At 42.5% G+C, this 18,905-nt stretch overlaps 1 protein-coding gene across 1 annotated transcript in view; it reads left to right on the top strand.

Moving 5' to 3' along the window:
* The window catches only part of KIRREL1 (kirre like nephrin family adhesion molecule 1), a 188,594-nt gene that overhangs the window by 166,923 nt on the left and 2,766 nt on the right, over positions 1 to 18,905 (top strand). The window contains exons 8-13 of the mRNA XM_063439460.1: positions 373 to 500; positions 3,224 to 3,350; positions 9,197 to 9,297; positions 16,491 to 16,689; positions 17,531 to 17,638; positions 18,068 to 18,207. Coding sequence (XP_063295530.1) covers positions 373 to 500; positions 3,224 to 3,350; positions 9,197 to 9,297; positions 16,491 to 16,689; positions 17,531 to 17,638; positions 18,068 to 18,207 — 803 coding nt within the window. The remainder of the gene's footprint in view (positions 1 to 372; positions 501 to 3,223; positions 3,351 to 9,196; positions 9,298 to 16,490; positions 16,690 to 17,530; positions 17,639 to 18,067; positions 18,208 to 18,905) is intronic.

Genomic DNA, 18,905 nt, shown 5'->3' with positions numbered 1-18,905 from the left:
TATCTAAGAGAATGTTCTCTTCTCCTTGAGGCTATCTTACAATTTTCCTATTTCTCATTGAAAGGAAAAAAAAACTCTTAAAAGCAGAAATTAGACTTTTTGAATGATAAAAAAAAATTTACAATTCTGCTACATTAAGGAACACATTCCTTATTCTTTTGAAGGCAGCGTGGGAATCCATTTCTCCAGCGATAAGCTTTTGATTTGTAATATGGTCTCGGTTTGGTAATATAGACAGGCATGAATAAATGATGACCAATACCCCTGACAGGGAGCGGGATTTCTATTTTAAGAACTGGTGGTTGCCTGAGTGAGTTAATCACTTCATGTGGCTGCCTAGGGACCAAACTAATGAGAATTCTTTGCCCACAGTTGCCCCTCGTCTTCTAGTCGATCCTAAACCTGTCACCACTGACATGGGTTCCGATGTGATGCTGACTTGTACCTGGGCTGGAAATCCTCCGCTGACCCTTACATGGACCAAAAAAGGCTCAAACATGGTAAGTGGGATTCTGATGGAAAATACGTACCTTTTTTAAATGTTTCCTGAAACACAACGTTATGTAATAAGTATATGGGCTAGTCCTAAGTAAAAATATAGCTTTGTATGTTAGTTCCATTTTGAACTGGGTGTACTGTGTGGATTGTTAGGGATCCTAGTGACAGTCTTTGGACCTGTTGGTTGGCTGCAGGATCCCTCTAGCCCTGGGATAAATCAAAAGAGCTAGGCCTGAGAGCCGCAAGTGCCTTTGCAAAGGCAATAGCAATCAGTGTAAATAGGGCTGCAGATTAATACTCAGAGGGGTCGATACCTGCCTGGAAGGAAAGCTGCAGAGGAATAGGCAGAGGGGACGATACCTGCCTGGAAGGAAAGCTGCAGAGGAATAGGCAGAGGGGACGATACCTGCCTGGAAGGAGAGCTGCAGAGGAATAGGCAGAGGGGACGATACCTGCCTGGAAGGAGAGCTGCAGAGGAATAGGCAGAGGGGACGATACCTGCCTGGAAGGAAAGCTGCAGAGGAATAGGCAGAGGGGACGATACCTGCCTGGAAGGAAAGCTGCAGAGGAATAGGCAGAGGGGACGATACCTGCCTGGAAGGAAAGCTGCAGAGGAATAGGCAGAGGGGATGATACCTGCCTGGAAGGAAAGCTGCAGAGGAATAGGCAGAGGGGACGATACCTGCCTGGAAGGAAAGCTGCAGAGGAATAGGCAGAGGGGACGATACCTGCCTGGAAGGAAAGCTGCAGAGGAATAGGCAGAGGGGACGATACCTGCCTGGAAGGAAAGCTGCAGAGGAATAGGCAGAGGGGACGATACCTGCCTGGAAGGAAAGCTGCAGAGGAATAGGCAGAGGGGACGATACCTGCCTGGAAGGAAAGCTGCAGAGGAATAGGCAGAGGGGACGATACCTGCCTGGAAGGAGAGCTGCAGAGGAATAGGCAGAGGGGACGATACCTGCCTGGAAGGAAAGCTGCAGAGGAATAGGCAGAGGGGACGATACCTGCCTGGAAGGAAAGCTGCAGAGGAATAGGCAGAGGGGACGATACCTGCCTGGAAGGAAAGCTGCAGAGGAATAGGCAGAGGGGATGATACCTGCCTGGAAGGAAAGCTGCAGAGGAATAGGCAGAGGGGACGATACCTGCCTGGAAGGAAAGCTGCAGAGGAATAGGCAGAGGGGACGATACCTGCCTGGAAGGAAAGCTGCAGAGGAATAGGCAGAGGGGACGATACCTGCCTGGAAGGAAAGCTGCAGAGGAATAGGCAGAGGGGACGATACCTGCCTGGAAGGAAAGCTGCAGAGGAATAGGCAGAGGGGACGATACCTGCCTGGAAGGAAAGCTGCAGAGGAATAGGCAGAGGGGACGATACCTGCCTGGAAGGAAAGCTGCAGAGGAATAGGCAGAGGGGATGATACCTGCCTGGAAGAAAGCTGCGGTTACTGGGGCAGAAGCGTTTTATGTTTCCCGGTTCCAGATGGGAAACAAGCTTGGCGGAGGTACCCAGCTGGGGTACAGGGAGCTCCGTCACAGCATGTTTCTTTAAAGCACTCCTGTGGACATTGCAGTCTGTGTTTCTTTAAGGTGCCTCTCAACAAATACTTCAGGTTTTGCATTATATTGTGTTACAATGTAGTTACAGGGCTTATTTGTCCTTTGATTGGTCCAAGTAATTAACGAGCAAGCAATGTCATCAAGTTAGAGAGGTTTTGTGGTGCTCATTGTGAACACGCACCAATTTTCCAAAATTATTTTAGGTAATTGTTAAAAACTATTTCAGTACCTGTTAAGTCTTTTTAGGGTTTGAATTCGCCAAGTGTCCAATGGCTACAATGGTGTCAATAACTCTTCTTCATAAGATTTTAATGTTGTGTAGGACCTTTTTTCACCAAACTGTGGCAAAGTGTTGCCACAAAGTATCAGAACTGTGGAACTGTGATTCTTGTGACATTGTTAACATCTCATCGGCAACCATTATCGTGTTGATAATTATATAGCCATAGATTAGAATGTACCCCAAAATGTGTGTGTTCTGTAAAGATTAACGTATACTTCTTCAAAGAGAATGGCTGAACAAATTAAACAGCTACACTTTACTTTAAAATAGATTTTTGAATTAATTAACGGGCTGTTAGACACTCTAACATAATTAATTTTGATATTAATCAAATGACTAACCGTAACTGTAAAATAGCTGTCTGTATTGATTTACAGACTACTCTACACTTTAAAATAGAAATCTGTATTCTTAGGTGATATTCTACACTCTAAGATAGATGTTTGTGTTAAGTAAACCATGATTTTAAAAAACTCACAACTTGTTTAGATTAAAATTTGGAAAATTGTAAAAAAATAACATTTGGGGAAATTGTAAAAATTTTAATCTGGCAAAATTTTAAACATTTTTAGCATCCTCTTAGAGTCCAGGATTAGGAAGATATTTTTATCTCCCAAATATGAATATACAGGAGGAATTGAAAATAAGTTAAAAATTTAAATTGCGTACATTTTGATTTTTACAATTACATTTTTAGGAATTATTGAACAGCAGTCTACAAACAAAATTGTTTCGTTTTTTTTTTACTTTCTTTCTCCTCTCATTATGTGTTGGGTAAATAAACATCTCAGATTTTTTTTACGGTTATCCCTATCATTCACCATTCTTCTCGTAAACAAACTTCATATCAAACCTGTTTCTTAACTTGCCATTTTGGCGTATCTTCAGGTGTTGAGCAACAGTAACCAGCTTACGATCAAGTCCGTGAGCCAAGACGATGCTGGGCAGTATGTGTGCAAGGCCATCGTCCCTCGCATAGGAGTTGGGGAGACTGAGGTGACACTGTATGTCAACGGTAAGTGCTTTTCCGATTCCTATAAACTGCAAGTATTGGTTTAGGAAAGCAGTCTCTGTGGACTATTCCAAGTATTACCAGAATCTGTTTCATTCACCTAATATAAAACATGCAACATATAAACCATTTTTCCCTGAAAATAAGCCCTAGATTTTTTTTGGGGGGGGGGGATGCTCGTACTATAAGCCCTACCCCAAAAGTAAGCCCTAGTGCTTCGGGGCAGAAATTAATATAAGACCGGTTTTATTTTCGGGGGGAAGTGGTAGACTATGTATGCTTCCCCGAAGTTTTCCAACCATAGATTTGCGGGATTCCATGCCCTAGTGAACTAGTCTATGTTTGTGGGAATTACCCCGAAAGTAGACCTGCTTTCTTGCACGTGCTTGCTACCGTTTTTCTCCGACAATTAAGACATCCTCCGAAGATAAGACCTAGTGCATTTTTCAGGGCACAAATTAATATAAGACCCGTCTTATTTTTTGGGGAAAACGGTAAACTTTGTATGCTTTTTGCAGTATAATAATTCTGCGTACTGTGAGCTAGCACTTTTCATATACTCCTTCGTCAACATGTTAAAGATCCTGGGAATGCATGATGGATCACTAGCCTAGCCTGTCGCATAGCTTATCTCAATCAAACCCCAAAACTACCCCTGTGTAGATTGTGTACCCTAATATTTCTGCTGAAAGAATAGGACTCGTTGTTTAGTAATAAGTTTGTGTAATTGACAGTTGTTAGCTTCTATAATTTTCTTGTAACATTATTCTGGTCAAATTGGCTAGCATCAAAAAGACAAATAACCATTAACCTATTGTGAAACTATGTCCATGAATGAATTTATTGTATCCAAAATAAGCCAGTCTTATCAGCAGAGTCAGCAATCCGTTAAATTGTTAGGAATCAAAGCTAATTTCAGTTTTCACCAACCAATGTCATCGGTAAGTACGCGGCCTTTAAATCTTTTCTGAAAGTGACCTTTGTAAATTTGTGATGAGACATAACTATGGTACGAAAGAAAATATATCATTATAATATCCCATTCTGTTAAACTGGCACGGGCAAATTATACACGGCGATAAAAATCAGCAGATTGTATGATAACACACAGAATAGATAGAGATAAAACAAATAGTGCATATTGTGCATAATGAGAGGGGGAATTTAGTGGGATTGCATCAATTTCTGTGGATGAGATAATGGGTCTTCTCTCTATCAAAGAGAGCAGAACGTCTGCTCACTGAGCTGTTAAACACAGCCAGCTCTGTCTGATGTTATCGCTAATAAAGGGAGCCGCGCTGTCTGATGTTAACACTATACGGACACTAATAAAGGGAGCCGCGCTGTCTGATGTTAACACTATACGGACACTAATAAAGGGAGCTGCGCTGTCTGATGTTAACACTATACGGACACTAATAAAGGGAGCTGCGCTGTCTGATGTTAACACTATACGGACACTAATAAAGGGAGCTGCGCTGTCTGATGTTAACACTATACGGACACTAATAAAGGGAGCCGCGCTGTCTGATGTTAACACTATACGGACACTAATAAAGGGAGCTGCGCTGTCTGATGTTAACACTATACGGACACTAATAAAGGGAGCTGCGCTGCCTGATGTTAATACTATACGGACACTAATAAAGGGAGCCGGGCTGCCTGATTTAATACTATACGGACACTAATAAAGGGAGCCGGGCTGTCTGATGTTAACACTATACGGACACTAATAAAGGGAGCCGCGCTGTCTGATGTTAACACTATACGGACACTAATAAAGGGAGCCGGGCTGTCTGATGTTAACACTATACGGACACTAATAAAGGGAGCTGCGCTGTCTGATGTTAACACTATACGGACACTAATAAAGGGAGCTGCGCTGTCTGATGTTAACACTATACAGACACTAATAAAGGGAGCCGCGCTGTCTGATGTTAACACTATACGGACACTAATAAAGGGAGCCACGCTGTCTGATGTTAACACTATACGGACACTAATAAAGGGAGCCACGCTGTCTGATGTTAACACTATACGGACACTAATAAAGGGAGCCACGCTGTCTGATGTTAACACTATACGGACACTAATAAAGGGAGCCACGCTGTCTGATGTTAACACTATACGGACACTAATAAAGGGAGCCACGCTGTCTGATGTTAACACTATACGGACACTAATAAAGGGAGCCACGCTGTCTGATGTTAACACTATACGGACACTAATAAAGGGAGCCACGCTGTCTGATGTTAACACTATATGGACACTAATAAAGGGACCTGCGCTGTCTGATGTTAACACTATACGGACACTAATAAAGGGAGCCACGCTGTCTGATGTTAACACTATATGGACACTAATAAAGGGACCTGCGCTGTCTGATGTTAACACTATACGGACACTAATAAAGGGAGCCGCGCTGTCTGATGTTAACACTATACGGACACTAATAAAGGGAGCCGCGCTGTCTGATGTTAACACTATACGGACACTAATAAATGGAGCCACGCTGTCTGATGTTAACACTATACGGACACTAATAAAGGGACCTGCGCTGTCTGATGTTAACACTATACGGACACTAATAAAGGGAGCCACGCTGTCTGATGTTAACACTATACGGACACTAATAAAGGGAGCCACGCTGTCTGATGTTAACACTATACGGACACTAATAAAGGGAGCTGCGCTGTCTGATGTTAACACTATACGGACACTAATAAAGGGAGCCGCGCTGTCTGATGTTAACACTATACGGACACTAATAAAGGGAGCCACGCTGTCTGATGTTAACACTATACGGACACTAATAAAGGGAGCCACGCTGTCTGATGTTAACACTATACGGACACTAATAAAGGGAGCTGCGCTGTCTGATGTTAACACTATACGGACACTAATAAAGGGAGCCGCGCTGTCTGATGTTAACACTATACAGACACTAATAAAGGGAGCCGCGCTGTCTGATGTTAACACTATACGGACACTAATAAAGGGAGCTGCGCTGTCTGATGTTAACACTATACAGACACTAATAAAGGGAGCCGCGCTGTCTGATGTTAACACTATACGGACACTAATAAAGGGAGCCGCGCTGTCTGATGTTAACACTATACGGACATTAATAAATGGAGCCACGCTGTCTGATGTTAACACTATACGGACACTAATAAAGGGAGCTGCGCTGTCTGATGTTAACACTATACGGACATTAATAAAGGGAGCTGCGCTGTCTGATGTTAACACTATACGGACACTAATAAAGGGAGCCGGGCTGTCTGATGTTAACACTATACGGACACTAATAAAGGGAGCCGGGCTGTCTGATGTTAACACTATACGGACACTAATAAAGGGAGCTGCGCTGTCTGATGTTAACACTATATGGACACTAATAAAGGGAGCCGCGCTGTCTGATGTTAACACTATACGGACACTAATAAAGGGAGCCACGCTGTCTGATGTTAACACTATACGGACACTAATAAAGGGAGCCGCGCTGTCTGATGTTAACACTATACGGACACTAATTAAGGGAGCCGCGCTGTCTGATGTTAACACTATACGGACATTAATAAAGGGAGCTGCGCTGTCTGATGTTAACACTATACGGACACTAATAAAGGGAGCCACGCTGTCTGATGTTAACACTATACGGACACTAATAAAGGGAGCCGCGCTGTCTGATGTTAACACTATACGGACACTAATAAAGGGAGCCTCGCTGTCTGATGTTAACACTATACGGACACTAATAAAGGGAGCCGCGCTGTCTGATGTTAACACTATACGGACACTAATTAAGGGAGCCGCGCTGTCTGATGTTAACACTATATGGACACTAATAAAGGGAGCCACGCTGTCTGATGTTAACACTATACGGACACTAATAAAGGGAGCCACGCTGTCTGATGTTAACACTATGCGGACACTAGTAAAGGGAGCCACGCTGTCTGATGTTAACACTATACGGACACTAATAAAGGGAGCCACGCTGTCTGATGTTAACACTATACTTACACTAATTAAGGGAGCCGCGCTGTCTGATGTTAACACTATACGGACACTAATAAAGGGAGCCGCGCTGTCTGATGTTAACACTATACGGACACTAATAAAGGGAGCTGCGCTGTCTGATGTTAACACTATATGGACACTAATAAAGGGAGCCGCGCTGTCTGATGTTAACACTATACGGACACTAATAAAGGGAGCCACGCTGTCTGATGTTAACACTATACGGACACTAATAAAGGGAGCTGCGCTGTCTGATGTTAACACTATACGGACACTAATAAAGGGAGCCACGCTGTCTGATGTTAACACTATGCGGACACTAGTAAAGGGAGCCGCGCTGTCTGATGTTAACACTATACGGACACTAATAAAGGGAGCCACGCTGTCTGATGTTAACACTATACGGACACTAATAAAGGGAGCTGCGCTGTCTGATGTTAACACTATACGGACACTAATAAAGGGAGCTGCGCTGTCTGATGTTAACACTATACGGACATTAATAAAGGGAGCCGTGCTGTCTGATGTTAACACTATACGGACACTAATAAAGGGAGCTGCGCTGTCTGATGTTAACACTATACGGACACTAATAAAGGGAGCTGCGCTGTCTGATGTTAACACTATATGGACACTAATAAAGGTTATTGTAATACAAAGGTGTACATTGTAAGGATGTCACAGACTTGGTTTTGCATATGACACTCCTCTCTTCGAGGAAGACCCCACGTAGTAATGCCCCCCAAATAAGTTTTAGATCAGGGCTGTCCAACCTGCGGCCCCCCAGATGTTGCTGAACTACAACTCCCATGATTCTTTCAATGAAACAGCCAAGAAATCATGGGAGTTGTAGTTCAGCAACATCTGGGGGACCGCAGGTTGGACAGCTCTGTTTTAGATCAAAGAATGTTTCTATGCCCATTGCATGCTGTTTGCATGAGCTTGTTCCAGCTGTTAGTTATAGTGGTCAGTATTTGATTGGTAATGAATAATACCCCCCCTAGACATATCCTTATTTTGTTTGCCTTATAAACTTTGTTCTATTTAATGAACAGCAGACATTTTCTGAACTTACTCCTTTGTATCATCTGTCATTGAGTGTCTCCAAGATCTTGGGGCATGGTATGGTCTGGATAGATATACAGGTGACTTGTTTTGCGACCTAACTGTTTTACGATGGCTCGCACTTACTACCAGCTCTCATGGGGTGGTAAGTGCGAGCGGTTGCGGGAATTAAGAGGGATTCCCTGAAATTTCCCCGAACATAGACAAGCACACCAGAGCAGGGAATCCCTTAACTCCTCACTTACCAACCAATTAATTCTATGACCGGGTCGTAGGAACAGAACCTGGTCGGTAATTAAGGAGTACCTATATAAGGCCATGGCAGGGAATTCTGACGATCGCCAAGGACAGATATTCCAACAATGGGGAAATGGCTGGGCAGATACTGAGGGCTACTGGGCCAGCTCTGGGGATCGAATTATAAATTAATAGATTTCTTGGGGTGTTGTACTTGTTCCAATCTCAGAATTTCAGTAATTGAGTACAACCGTATGATCTTGATGGAAATGTATAGATTCATGCGGGTTTAATTCACTAAAGCGTGAACTATCTGGGAATTCAGAGCAAGACCAAAGTGAATGTCAAATTGTATGCAAAGTAGCCAATCTGAAAACACTGTTGAATTTTTTTGGCCTAAAAGATCATAGTTACTCATTTGAAAAGATAAACATAGAAAACCTTGTATGTTGCTCCAGTCACTGTGAATAGGAGTACAGCAAATGATTAACTGTTTTCTTAATTGCTGTTTTTTTTCGTCCTTGAAGGCCCGCCGAAGATCGCCAGCGAGGAGGTGCAATACGCAGTACGTGGCGATATTGGCAAGGTGGAATGTTTCATTGGCAGCACCCCACCGCCCGACCGCATTGTGAGTACACACTAAACCAGGGTGCATTCTGATCCAGGTCCCCCCGTAAAACAAGCATTTCATACTTGATATGTTTTGACCAAGACGACTGGAAAAATGTCCATTTTGGCAATGTTAGCTTAAATTAGCTGAAATGTTTTACTTTTCAAATTGCAAATCGGCGAAAGTCAAACTGATATAACATTAAATGAAACCTGTTTAGTGCAGTGTTGATGAAGTCATTGATTATGTATTTAAACCCCCTGTAATGCATGTGAGGGATGAGATCTGTGCATTATACTTTGTAATGAACGGTTCAACTGCCCACAGTAGGTGCAGGAAAACAAATCTCTGGGCTTCGATGGCACCTGTTATATGCAAATGACAATTTCTTAATTCAGCTCTTACCCAAATAGTAGCTGCTACCTTGGATGGTACCTTCCACTTGGGCAGCGCTAACATTAAAGGAACAATAACAGACTAACCCTGGCACTATCATTAGTGCACTAACACTAGTACTAACACTAATGCACAAACACATTAGTACACTAACATTGATCTTAGCCCCAACACTAACACACTAACCCTAGTACTAACACTAATCTTAGCACCAACAGTAACACACTAACCCTAGTACTAACCTTAATCTTAGCACCAACACTAACACACTAACCCTAATACTAACCCTAATCTTAGCACCAATACCAACACACGAGTATTAGTACTAACACTAATGCACAAACACATTAATACACTAACACTAACATTAACCGGAAAACTAACACACAACACTAGTACTAACACTAATGCACAAACACATTAATACACTAACATTGATCTTAGCCCCAACACTAGCACTAAAGCACTAACACTAACCTTAGCCCCTAACACACTAGCCCTAACACTAATGCACAAACACGAATACACTTCCTAATAGAACACTAACATACTAATCCTGGCACTAACACACTAACCTAACTCTAGCACTAACGTTAACTTTAGCCCTGACACATATCTTATTTGTATTTTTTATTTTTTTTTAACAGTGAAATATGTACTAAGGAAAAATAGTGCTATCGTTTGATATTGTGCTTTATTGTAATGTCTTGAGGACCCGTCACAGACACTATTTTCCCATAATACCCGGTTAGCAAAATACAGGCTGTGTGTGAGGAAAATAAACCTAGTGACACTGACATGTTCATAACGTGGCCATTGGAGACCTTACGTGGCTCGGTAGTGACGTGTTCCACCAGCCGCCCCGATTATCTCGATTTTTCATCACAGTGCAATGAGAAATGGTAATATCGCTCTTAATTTGGCCAAGCTGGAAGATCGGGAGCTGGTGGCTGATGCGAGGTTATTGTTCAAGATGCAGGTGGTTATTTTGGGGGGCCAAATCCTGGTAGAAGAGAGTAACCTTACTCACCCCTTGTGTGTGTGTGTGTGTGTGTATATATATATACACCTCCTAATTTGCTTTTATTTTTATTGTTAATTAAAGAGCAGAGTTTGGCAGCTTCCACCGCTGCCTCCGCACTATCTCTCTAGGGACAGGCTCCATCTAAGTAGCATCCATCGCGGCTGAAATCATTTTATCATGCCTTGCAAAATGAAGTGTTTAGCAATTGAAGTGACTGGGGAGAATTCATTGCTGGTCTGCAGTAATGTGGCTCATTCTGTTTAACTACTTGAAATCTGGAGCACACAGCAACGTAGCTACAAGTCCTAATGGCTAGCAACAAAACCCCAGGCTCTGTGATATATGTTATAAATGGCACAATAATTACCTTCTCGTTGTGCGATTTTGCAGAACATCTGGCACTGAAATTTGTACTTAACCTTTTCAGTAGCAGAACGGTAATTCACACCCTGTGGGGGCTGAAGGGTTACTTAAAGGCACACAATATCCCAAAAGATCATTTTCGTTAGCATTTAAAAGAAAAGAAGGCCGTCAGTCTGCTCTGTGCTGTAGGCACAGCATATTGGTAGCTCTGAGCAAAACGACCAAAACGATGCAGCTGCCATATTGTTTTTGAACAAGATGCCAATTGGATATATTGTTATGAGCCAAATGATGGAGCAGACATTTTGGGGGCTCGTTTATCAGAACTCAGCTGAATAATATTATCATTGTATATAATTGGAAGATTGTGTATTTATAGCAGACATTGTCAGGGAAATATTATCCATGATGTATAATTAAACAATATATCAAAGCAAGCATTTTGGGTTTTTTGCAGCAATGATATAGTGTATAACCTAATAATTAAATATTACATTAAATAAAGCCGCCACTTTTCTTTTGCAACAAACCTCACTTGAGTGTTAACTTGTTGTATTCAGTAGAGGCTGAACACCCCAAAACACTATATATTCTTCATATAACAAACTTCAGTTGGTTATCCCAGGCCAATTTATTAATGTACAGCCAAATAATCCTGCAGCCAGTCTGATTTTATAGCAGATGTCAACTGAGCAATGTTATTTATTGATTAAAATACCCCAGGAGTGCTGGTACTTGTGATCCATAGTTGCTGTCACAGGATCCTTTTAATGGCAGTCCTGGGTTTAAATCTCAATTGCCTATAGACACAGGATTCTCAGGCGTCCGCACCTCAGTCCAAAAAGGATTGACAGGACGTGCATGCCTCCCTCCAAAAAAAAGAAATAAAAATGCATTCAAAATGGGAAGTATACGAAAATATATTTAGAAAAGAGATAAGAGACTTTCGTGCTTGGATTTAGTGTCCCTTAAAAGTGGGGGTCCAGTGGGGCGGAGCCTGAACGCTGAAGCGAGCGGTCGCAAAACTCAGAGCTCCGACATACAGCTAAGACAATCCGCGTATTAGCCACCTTACCTTCAGCCATCGGGACCTGGGGAACCCCCACACTGAACTTAACTGACATGGGGAGGAAGAATAAAAAACAAAGACCCGACAAACCAAGCCCGGGGATGACGATCGGCGACATGTGGCGCCAGGCGCAGGGAATGACTGGGCCTAAAATGGCCGCCCCCTCGGACTGTGAATCCGACTACTCGGATGATTACTCTGGCGGAATGGAGGAGCAGACCCCGAAAGGGGCAACAAGACTGCAGCGTGACCCAGACAGACCTGACAGCGCACCGGTGACCAAAGCGGTGCTGCAGGAACTTCTGGCCGACCTCCAGAAACATATCTCAGCTGATGTGGCAGCGGTCCGCAGCGATATACAGGGCCTCACGGGCCGCATGGGAACTCTGGAGGGCACGACCACCCAGAACACCCAGCATATAACAACACTCCAACGGGAGATGGCTGACCTACGTATGCAAAACTTAATGCATGAACGCCGCTTTGCAGCGCTGGAGGATACCAGGCGCCACAACAATTTAAAGGTGCGTGGGGTGGCTGAGACCATTTTGGATGCAGAGCTACCGCACTTCACAAGGCGGCTGTGGGAGACCTTACTACCATCGAAACAAGCTAGGGCAATGCAGCTGGAAGGTCTGTTCCGCATCCCAAGATCCAATAAGGCTCCAACTGCGGAACCAAGGGACCTGGTGGTCCAGTTCAGAAGTGGAGCAGACAAAACCGCCGTGCTTAATGCCCTGAGGGGGAAAACCCCATATCAGTTTGAAACAATGACACTCACCTTTTACGCTGACCTCTCGGGGCATACATTAGCCTGGCGCAGATCCCTCAGACCACTTACTGCACTCCTCCAACAACACAACGTGAGGTACCGCTGGCGCCCCTCCCATACGCTACAGGTCTTCCATAATGATACAACTCACCAAGTTCAAGAACTCCAGGAGGCCACGGCCTTGCTGCACGTATTGGGACTGCCTATGGACTCCCTCGACCAACACAAACCGGAGAACGGACGCACCTACAACTGGGACCCAAACCGGATCACCCCCTTCGTTCCGCAAAAACGCACGGAACAGTACGCAGCAGCAACAACTTGAACTGTGACTGAAGCTCCCAACACCATATCCAGGGAAAACCCCATGAACTGGATGTCACACTGACCCACTGGACTTGTGTCCACACTTCCTTTGTTTCTCCCCTTCCTTTTTACCTTTATACTTTTGTTAAACCTTACTTGACAACTATTACTCACCCATGTACACTGGTGGGGCTCCCAATGCACGTAACCGTTACATTCTCAACACCTCTTAGGCGGCAAGACCGGTTGACATACACAGGTTACAGGCACACATGACCGCGGGACCACCCAACAATGTGGGACAGTACCCGATTCTGAAGCGGCATGGGCCCTTGCAGAGTAGCACACTTAACTCAGACATCACACGAATGTCTTGTATACCTTCTTTATGTACAATACGGGCTTAGTATTGACCCAAGCTTTTATTAATGTTACTAATTTTATTCTTTTATTTTATTTTATTTATTCATTTATTTTTTCTCCCCTTTCTTGTCGTGTTACTCATTAGACAGACACAGCTGGCACCAAGACACTGTACTCGCCTGTAACATAAAACGAGAAGCTCTCACGCAACCTCTTTTTTGTTTATTTATTTATTTATTTTTTATTTTGGTTCATATCTCACACAACTACTAATGTGATACCTCTCAGGGAACAAAGCTCACATCTCCCTCTGTTCTAAGCTTAGACCACGATATAGTCGTTACCCACACACACAGATCTACGCTAGGATATTGCTTAAGACAAAACTGATACGAATGTTGCTAAACCTATTGTTATACGTTTAAAAATATATATGTGCATGTTTCTCTTTTACCAATGCCTCAATGCCTACAAATTGTGTAAACTGCTTTCCTGGTCGCAAGCTGTTGGGGCTTGGCGAGTGGATGTGTATTTATCTGCACTTCAAAAATAAAGAATTAAAAAAAAAAAGTGGGGGTCCATAAGCAGCTGCCTGCTCTGTGTATTGGCAATTCTGTCCCCAGGAGTAAACAAAGATCGTATATGTCACAGACGTTGCCTTCCTACCCAGGCCGGGATAACAAATATCGGTGTTACAACCAAAAACGTCAGCAAGGGAACTGCAGCCCATCACAGCTTGGAAGCAAGACTTTCCGATCTGCAAGGCAAGATTTAATACAGGAGTCCGCAAATTAGCAACCTGATTAGTAAAATAAGGGGACGGAATATTGAGAACTCATTATGATTAATGTGTTTATTGCCCTCTCTTATCGGGACTTACAGGAGATTGGCGGAAAAGGCCAAGTATATTTTATAAATGAATTGACCGGTAAACAACACCGATCAGAAAATTATATTTGTTGGCGCTCCGTGATCTGAACCCCAAGTGTATTATTACTTAAATCCAGTTCTGGTTTTTTTTCTGCTTTGAAAAATTTCTTCTGATCTAAACCCACATCCACTTTTTTACCTCGCACTGAGTTGCTAGATGTTTCTGTTTTGATGTTCCCATCAGCAATGGCTGTACAATGAATTTATAGTGTACAAGGCCCTTTTCGTCTCTTTGCCTGTGCGTCTCAAGTGGTGCCTGGAATACGTTCGGCATTCTCTGCGGGGTGTAGAACAAAGTTCCATACTGCGATCACTCGCTCATTCCTCATTTCATTTGAACACGCCAAATAATGTTGCAACCATGCTGTTTTTGTAGCAGGCATCAACCAAGTCTTGTTGTGATAAATGGAAGATAACAAATCCATTCAAATGACATTTTCCTTTTCATAGCAGTCATTTTCTGTTCAGCCATGTTGCTTTTACAGGAGACCTCACCTTGCTATAGTTCTGATATCTGATGACATTTTGGCAAACTAAATAATGCTGCTGACACTCAATGTTGCTGAAAACACAAAAGCTATATTTAGCGATATTTAAATTAAAATAATAAGACATTCCATTTGCTTTTATTGAAGGCCTCACTTCATAATTATTAAGTATATTAACAGTGTATTGCAACAAAGTACTGTTACTTCAACTGAGAAGCAAGTAACCTGATATAATTTTGTATTTTTATTTTTTAGCTATAACATATATTTCAAGTGTCCATGTTATAGAGGGACAGTCCCTATTTTGGACCCAAATCCCTCTGTCCCTCTTTTCTCTCCTAATGTCTCTCTATTCGTTGGTGTGTCTGGGTGTATAACAGAGCTCCACAGCAATAATACTCCCAGTAATGTGTCTGGGTGTATAACAGAGCTCCACAGCAATAATGCTCCCATTAATGTGTCTGAGTGTATAACAGAGCTCCACAGCAATAATACTCCCAGTAATGTGTCTGGGTGTATAACAGAGCTCCACAGCAATAATGCTCCCATTAATGTGTCTGAGTGTATAACAGAGCTCCACAGCAATAATACTCCCATTAATGTGTCTGAGTATATAACAGAGCTCCATAGTAATAATACTCCCAGTAATGTGTCTGAGGGTATAACAGAGCTCCACAGCAATAATACTTCTAGTAATGTGTCTGAGTATATAACAGAGCTCCACAGTAATAATGCTCCCAGTAATGTGTCTGAGTGTATAACAGAGCTCCACAGCAATAATACTCCCAGTAATGTGTCTGAGTGTATAACAGAGCTCCACAGTAATAATACTCCCAGTAATGTGTCCGAGTGTATAACAGAGCCCCACAGTAATAATACTCCCAGTAATGTGTCTGGGTGTAAAACAGAGCTCCACAGCAATAATACTCCCAGTAATGTGTCTGAGCGTATAACAGAGCTCCACAGCAATATTACTCCCAGTAATGTGTCTGAGTGTATAACAGAGCTCCCCAGCAATATTACTCCCAGTAATATGTCTGAGTGTATAACAGAGCTCCACAGTAATAATACTCCCAGTAATGTGTCTGGGTGTAAAACAGAGCTCCACAGCAATATTACTCCCAGTAATGTGTCTGAGTGTATAACAGAGCTCCCCAGCAATATTACTCCCAGTAATATGTCTGAGTGTATAACAGAGCTCCACAGCAATAATACTCCCAGTAATGTGTCTGAGTGTATAACAGAGCTCCACAGCAATAATACTCCCAGTAATATGTCTGAGTGTATAACAAAAAGGTACTACATTGAGGGTGTAGATGCACGCAATCAATATGGTCTGACCATAACCTTCTACATGATGTTGGACCAAACTGTTGGATGGAGATACAATAAATACAGACCAGGATAGCTGGAGGATTAAGGTTGGACAGCCTTGTTGTAGGTGGATTCGTGGGTGTCTCTAACCTTTGTCCTATTCTCTCACTTAACTCCGAACTTTAGGCTTGGTCCTGGAAAGAAAACTTTTTGGAGACGGGCACCCTTGAAAAATATACTGTGGAGCGAACCAACACTGGCATCGGCGTCCTCTCCACCCTTACCATCAACAAAGTGATGGATGCCGATTTTCAATCCCACTATAACTGTACGGCGTGGAACAGTTTTGGGTCTGGCACTGCCATTATCCAGCTCGTGGAAAAAGGTAATTTGTAATGCATTGCTGAGTCTTACGTCAAAGCTACACAATGACTCAATATTTCATGTATTTTTATATATACAGTATATATATATATATATATATATATATATATATATTGACATAGACTGTGTCTCTAGCCATCAGCCGCCAACCATTGATGTAAGCTTTTACACTCTACCGATACATAAACCGTATCTGCAAACTCGTGGGAAAAGTTCTTCTTCATTTTTTAGCAGACTGCGACTGAAAAGACGTGAATGCTCAGTTCACAACTTCAAAACGAAATCAATTTTATTTTTGTCAATATAGCTTATCAAACATCGTATTAACAAGGGGACGTCAAGAATTCCTGAGAAGTTGATAAAGATTTGGTTGCCTTTTTGTGCAGTTTTATTTATCTGTAAGATAAGTCATCATTACAACGTGGATTCTTTCCCACTCACTCAGATATATGTATATTTGCGTGTTATATAATGTGATAAAGTGTTAGTAATTGACTTATTGTGAAAGGTGAGTGAGTGAGCGAAGCGATCACTCAATACACCGCTTCAGTAGTTAATTATGGTGTTAACCCTGCGTGTATAAGACTTGTGACTGTCTAATGGTCCTAAAGGTGTATCGGTGTACACCAGCATTGTCTATCCTTAACACTTTAGTTGGACTTAATTTCTCCAAATTCTTGACCTGCCACAGTTCACTGTATTTTTTTGTAACTATATAACAAGGTGTAATTCTCAGCTCCGGTTAGTTACTGGGTTCAGAACGATTATGGCAAATGACTGTTGTGTATGTAACATGTGACTTGACACACTGGTTTATTTGATCCTTCCTTTAACTTTGGCAGAAGTGGTCGCCGTGGGAATCATCGCAGGGGCGACCATCGGTGCAGGGATTTTGGTTATCATCTTCTTCGCCTTCTTCATCTTCTTCCTTTACAGACGTCGAAAAGGCAGTGAGTACTGAATCAAGGGCTGGTGTAGGTAGGCCTCTTGGTTTCCCTGTGGAATCAACAAAGAGGTCATACGATGGTTTTAGAAGAAGACATTGTCATCATTGATTGGGCCACAATCTGTATATTTTAGAATTACAGTCTGTGCTGGGGAATACACCAATCAGAGGCTTCTCATTGTTATACCTGTTTCACGATTATTACATGAAGTAGATTTTATACATCCATACATTTTTTAAGATTATATACTGGTTTAAGTGAATTTATATTTTGACATGCTATTTTCTGCCATCTTATGTATAAGATGATAGTATTTTAAAGTTGGTAGTTTCTGTTTGACTCTTTACCAACGAATTACCGTTGTCAGGGTTTGCAATGTTTAGTAATGTACAATGAGTTTGACAATGAGATCTAACGTAATTTCCCATCCAGGCCGCAAGGATGTCACGTTGAGGAAGCTTGACATAAAAGTGGAAACGGTGAACAGAGAACCCCTGACTTTACACTCGGACAGGGAAGAAGATACGTCCAGTGTTTCCACTGCAACTCGGGTCATGAAAGCCCTCTATTCGGTAAGAAAGGGAGCAGGAAGGGCTGTGTGACTTTATAGAATGGGGGCATTTCTGAAGTAGTGCCCTGTTATGAGGGAAGCCTGGTTTGTCTCTCTTGCTTTTATTGCTTGTTTATAAATCTTCTTTGAAGAACTGTTTAATGGACTCTTTACCAATCCACTAAAATATCAATGACTGTCTTTAAGGGAAGTTAAAATTATTTTTGAAAAGGATACACAACTCAAAATATTTAGTTAGCTTCATATCCATTTTCTCCTCCCCAGATGGCATCCGACTTCTGAAATTTCACATTTAGGAAGAGTGGAGAGCCGCCGGCCGGGTGGAGGGGGCCCTGATTGGCTGACAGCGGTCATCTGACCCTCTCAGCCAATCAGTGACTCCCCATTCACAAAACTGGCTTGGAAAGCAACATACCCTTTTCCAAGCCAGTTTTGTAAATGTGGAGTCACTGATGAAGTTGTTATGGTGCCTTGTGCTGCATAAACTGTCCCTGTAAGTAAATTGACAGTATCAGTATGATTGGTTGTGTTTTAGTGGGGGGTTTTAACCAACAACAGCAGCATGGAGACAAGGAGCCAACTGGGGCCATTGTCTTTAGAAATTCCCACAATTGGTTGGTTTGCTGGCTTAGATCCCCGTTAACGCGTTTTGCATGAAAGTGAGAAGAAAGAAAGTGATGGATTTTCTGTCGATTTCAC

The sequence above is a fragment of the Pelobates fuscus genome, chromosome 13 (assembly GCF_036172605.1).
Source record: "Pelobates fuscus isolate aPelFus1 chromosome 13, aPelFus1.pri, whole genome shotgun sequence".
NCBI lineage: Eukaryota > Metazoa > Chordata > Amphibia > Anura > Pelobatidae > Pelobates > Pelobates fuscus.
This window is presented reverse-complemented; position numbering and strand designations above follow the sequence as displayed.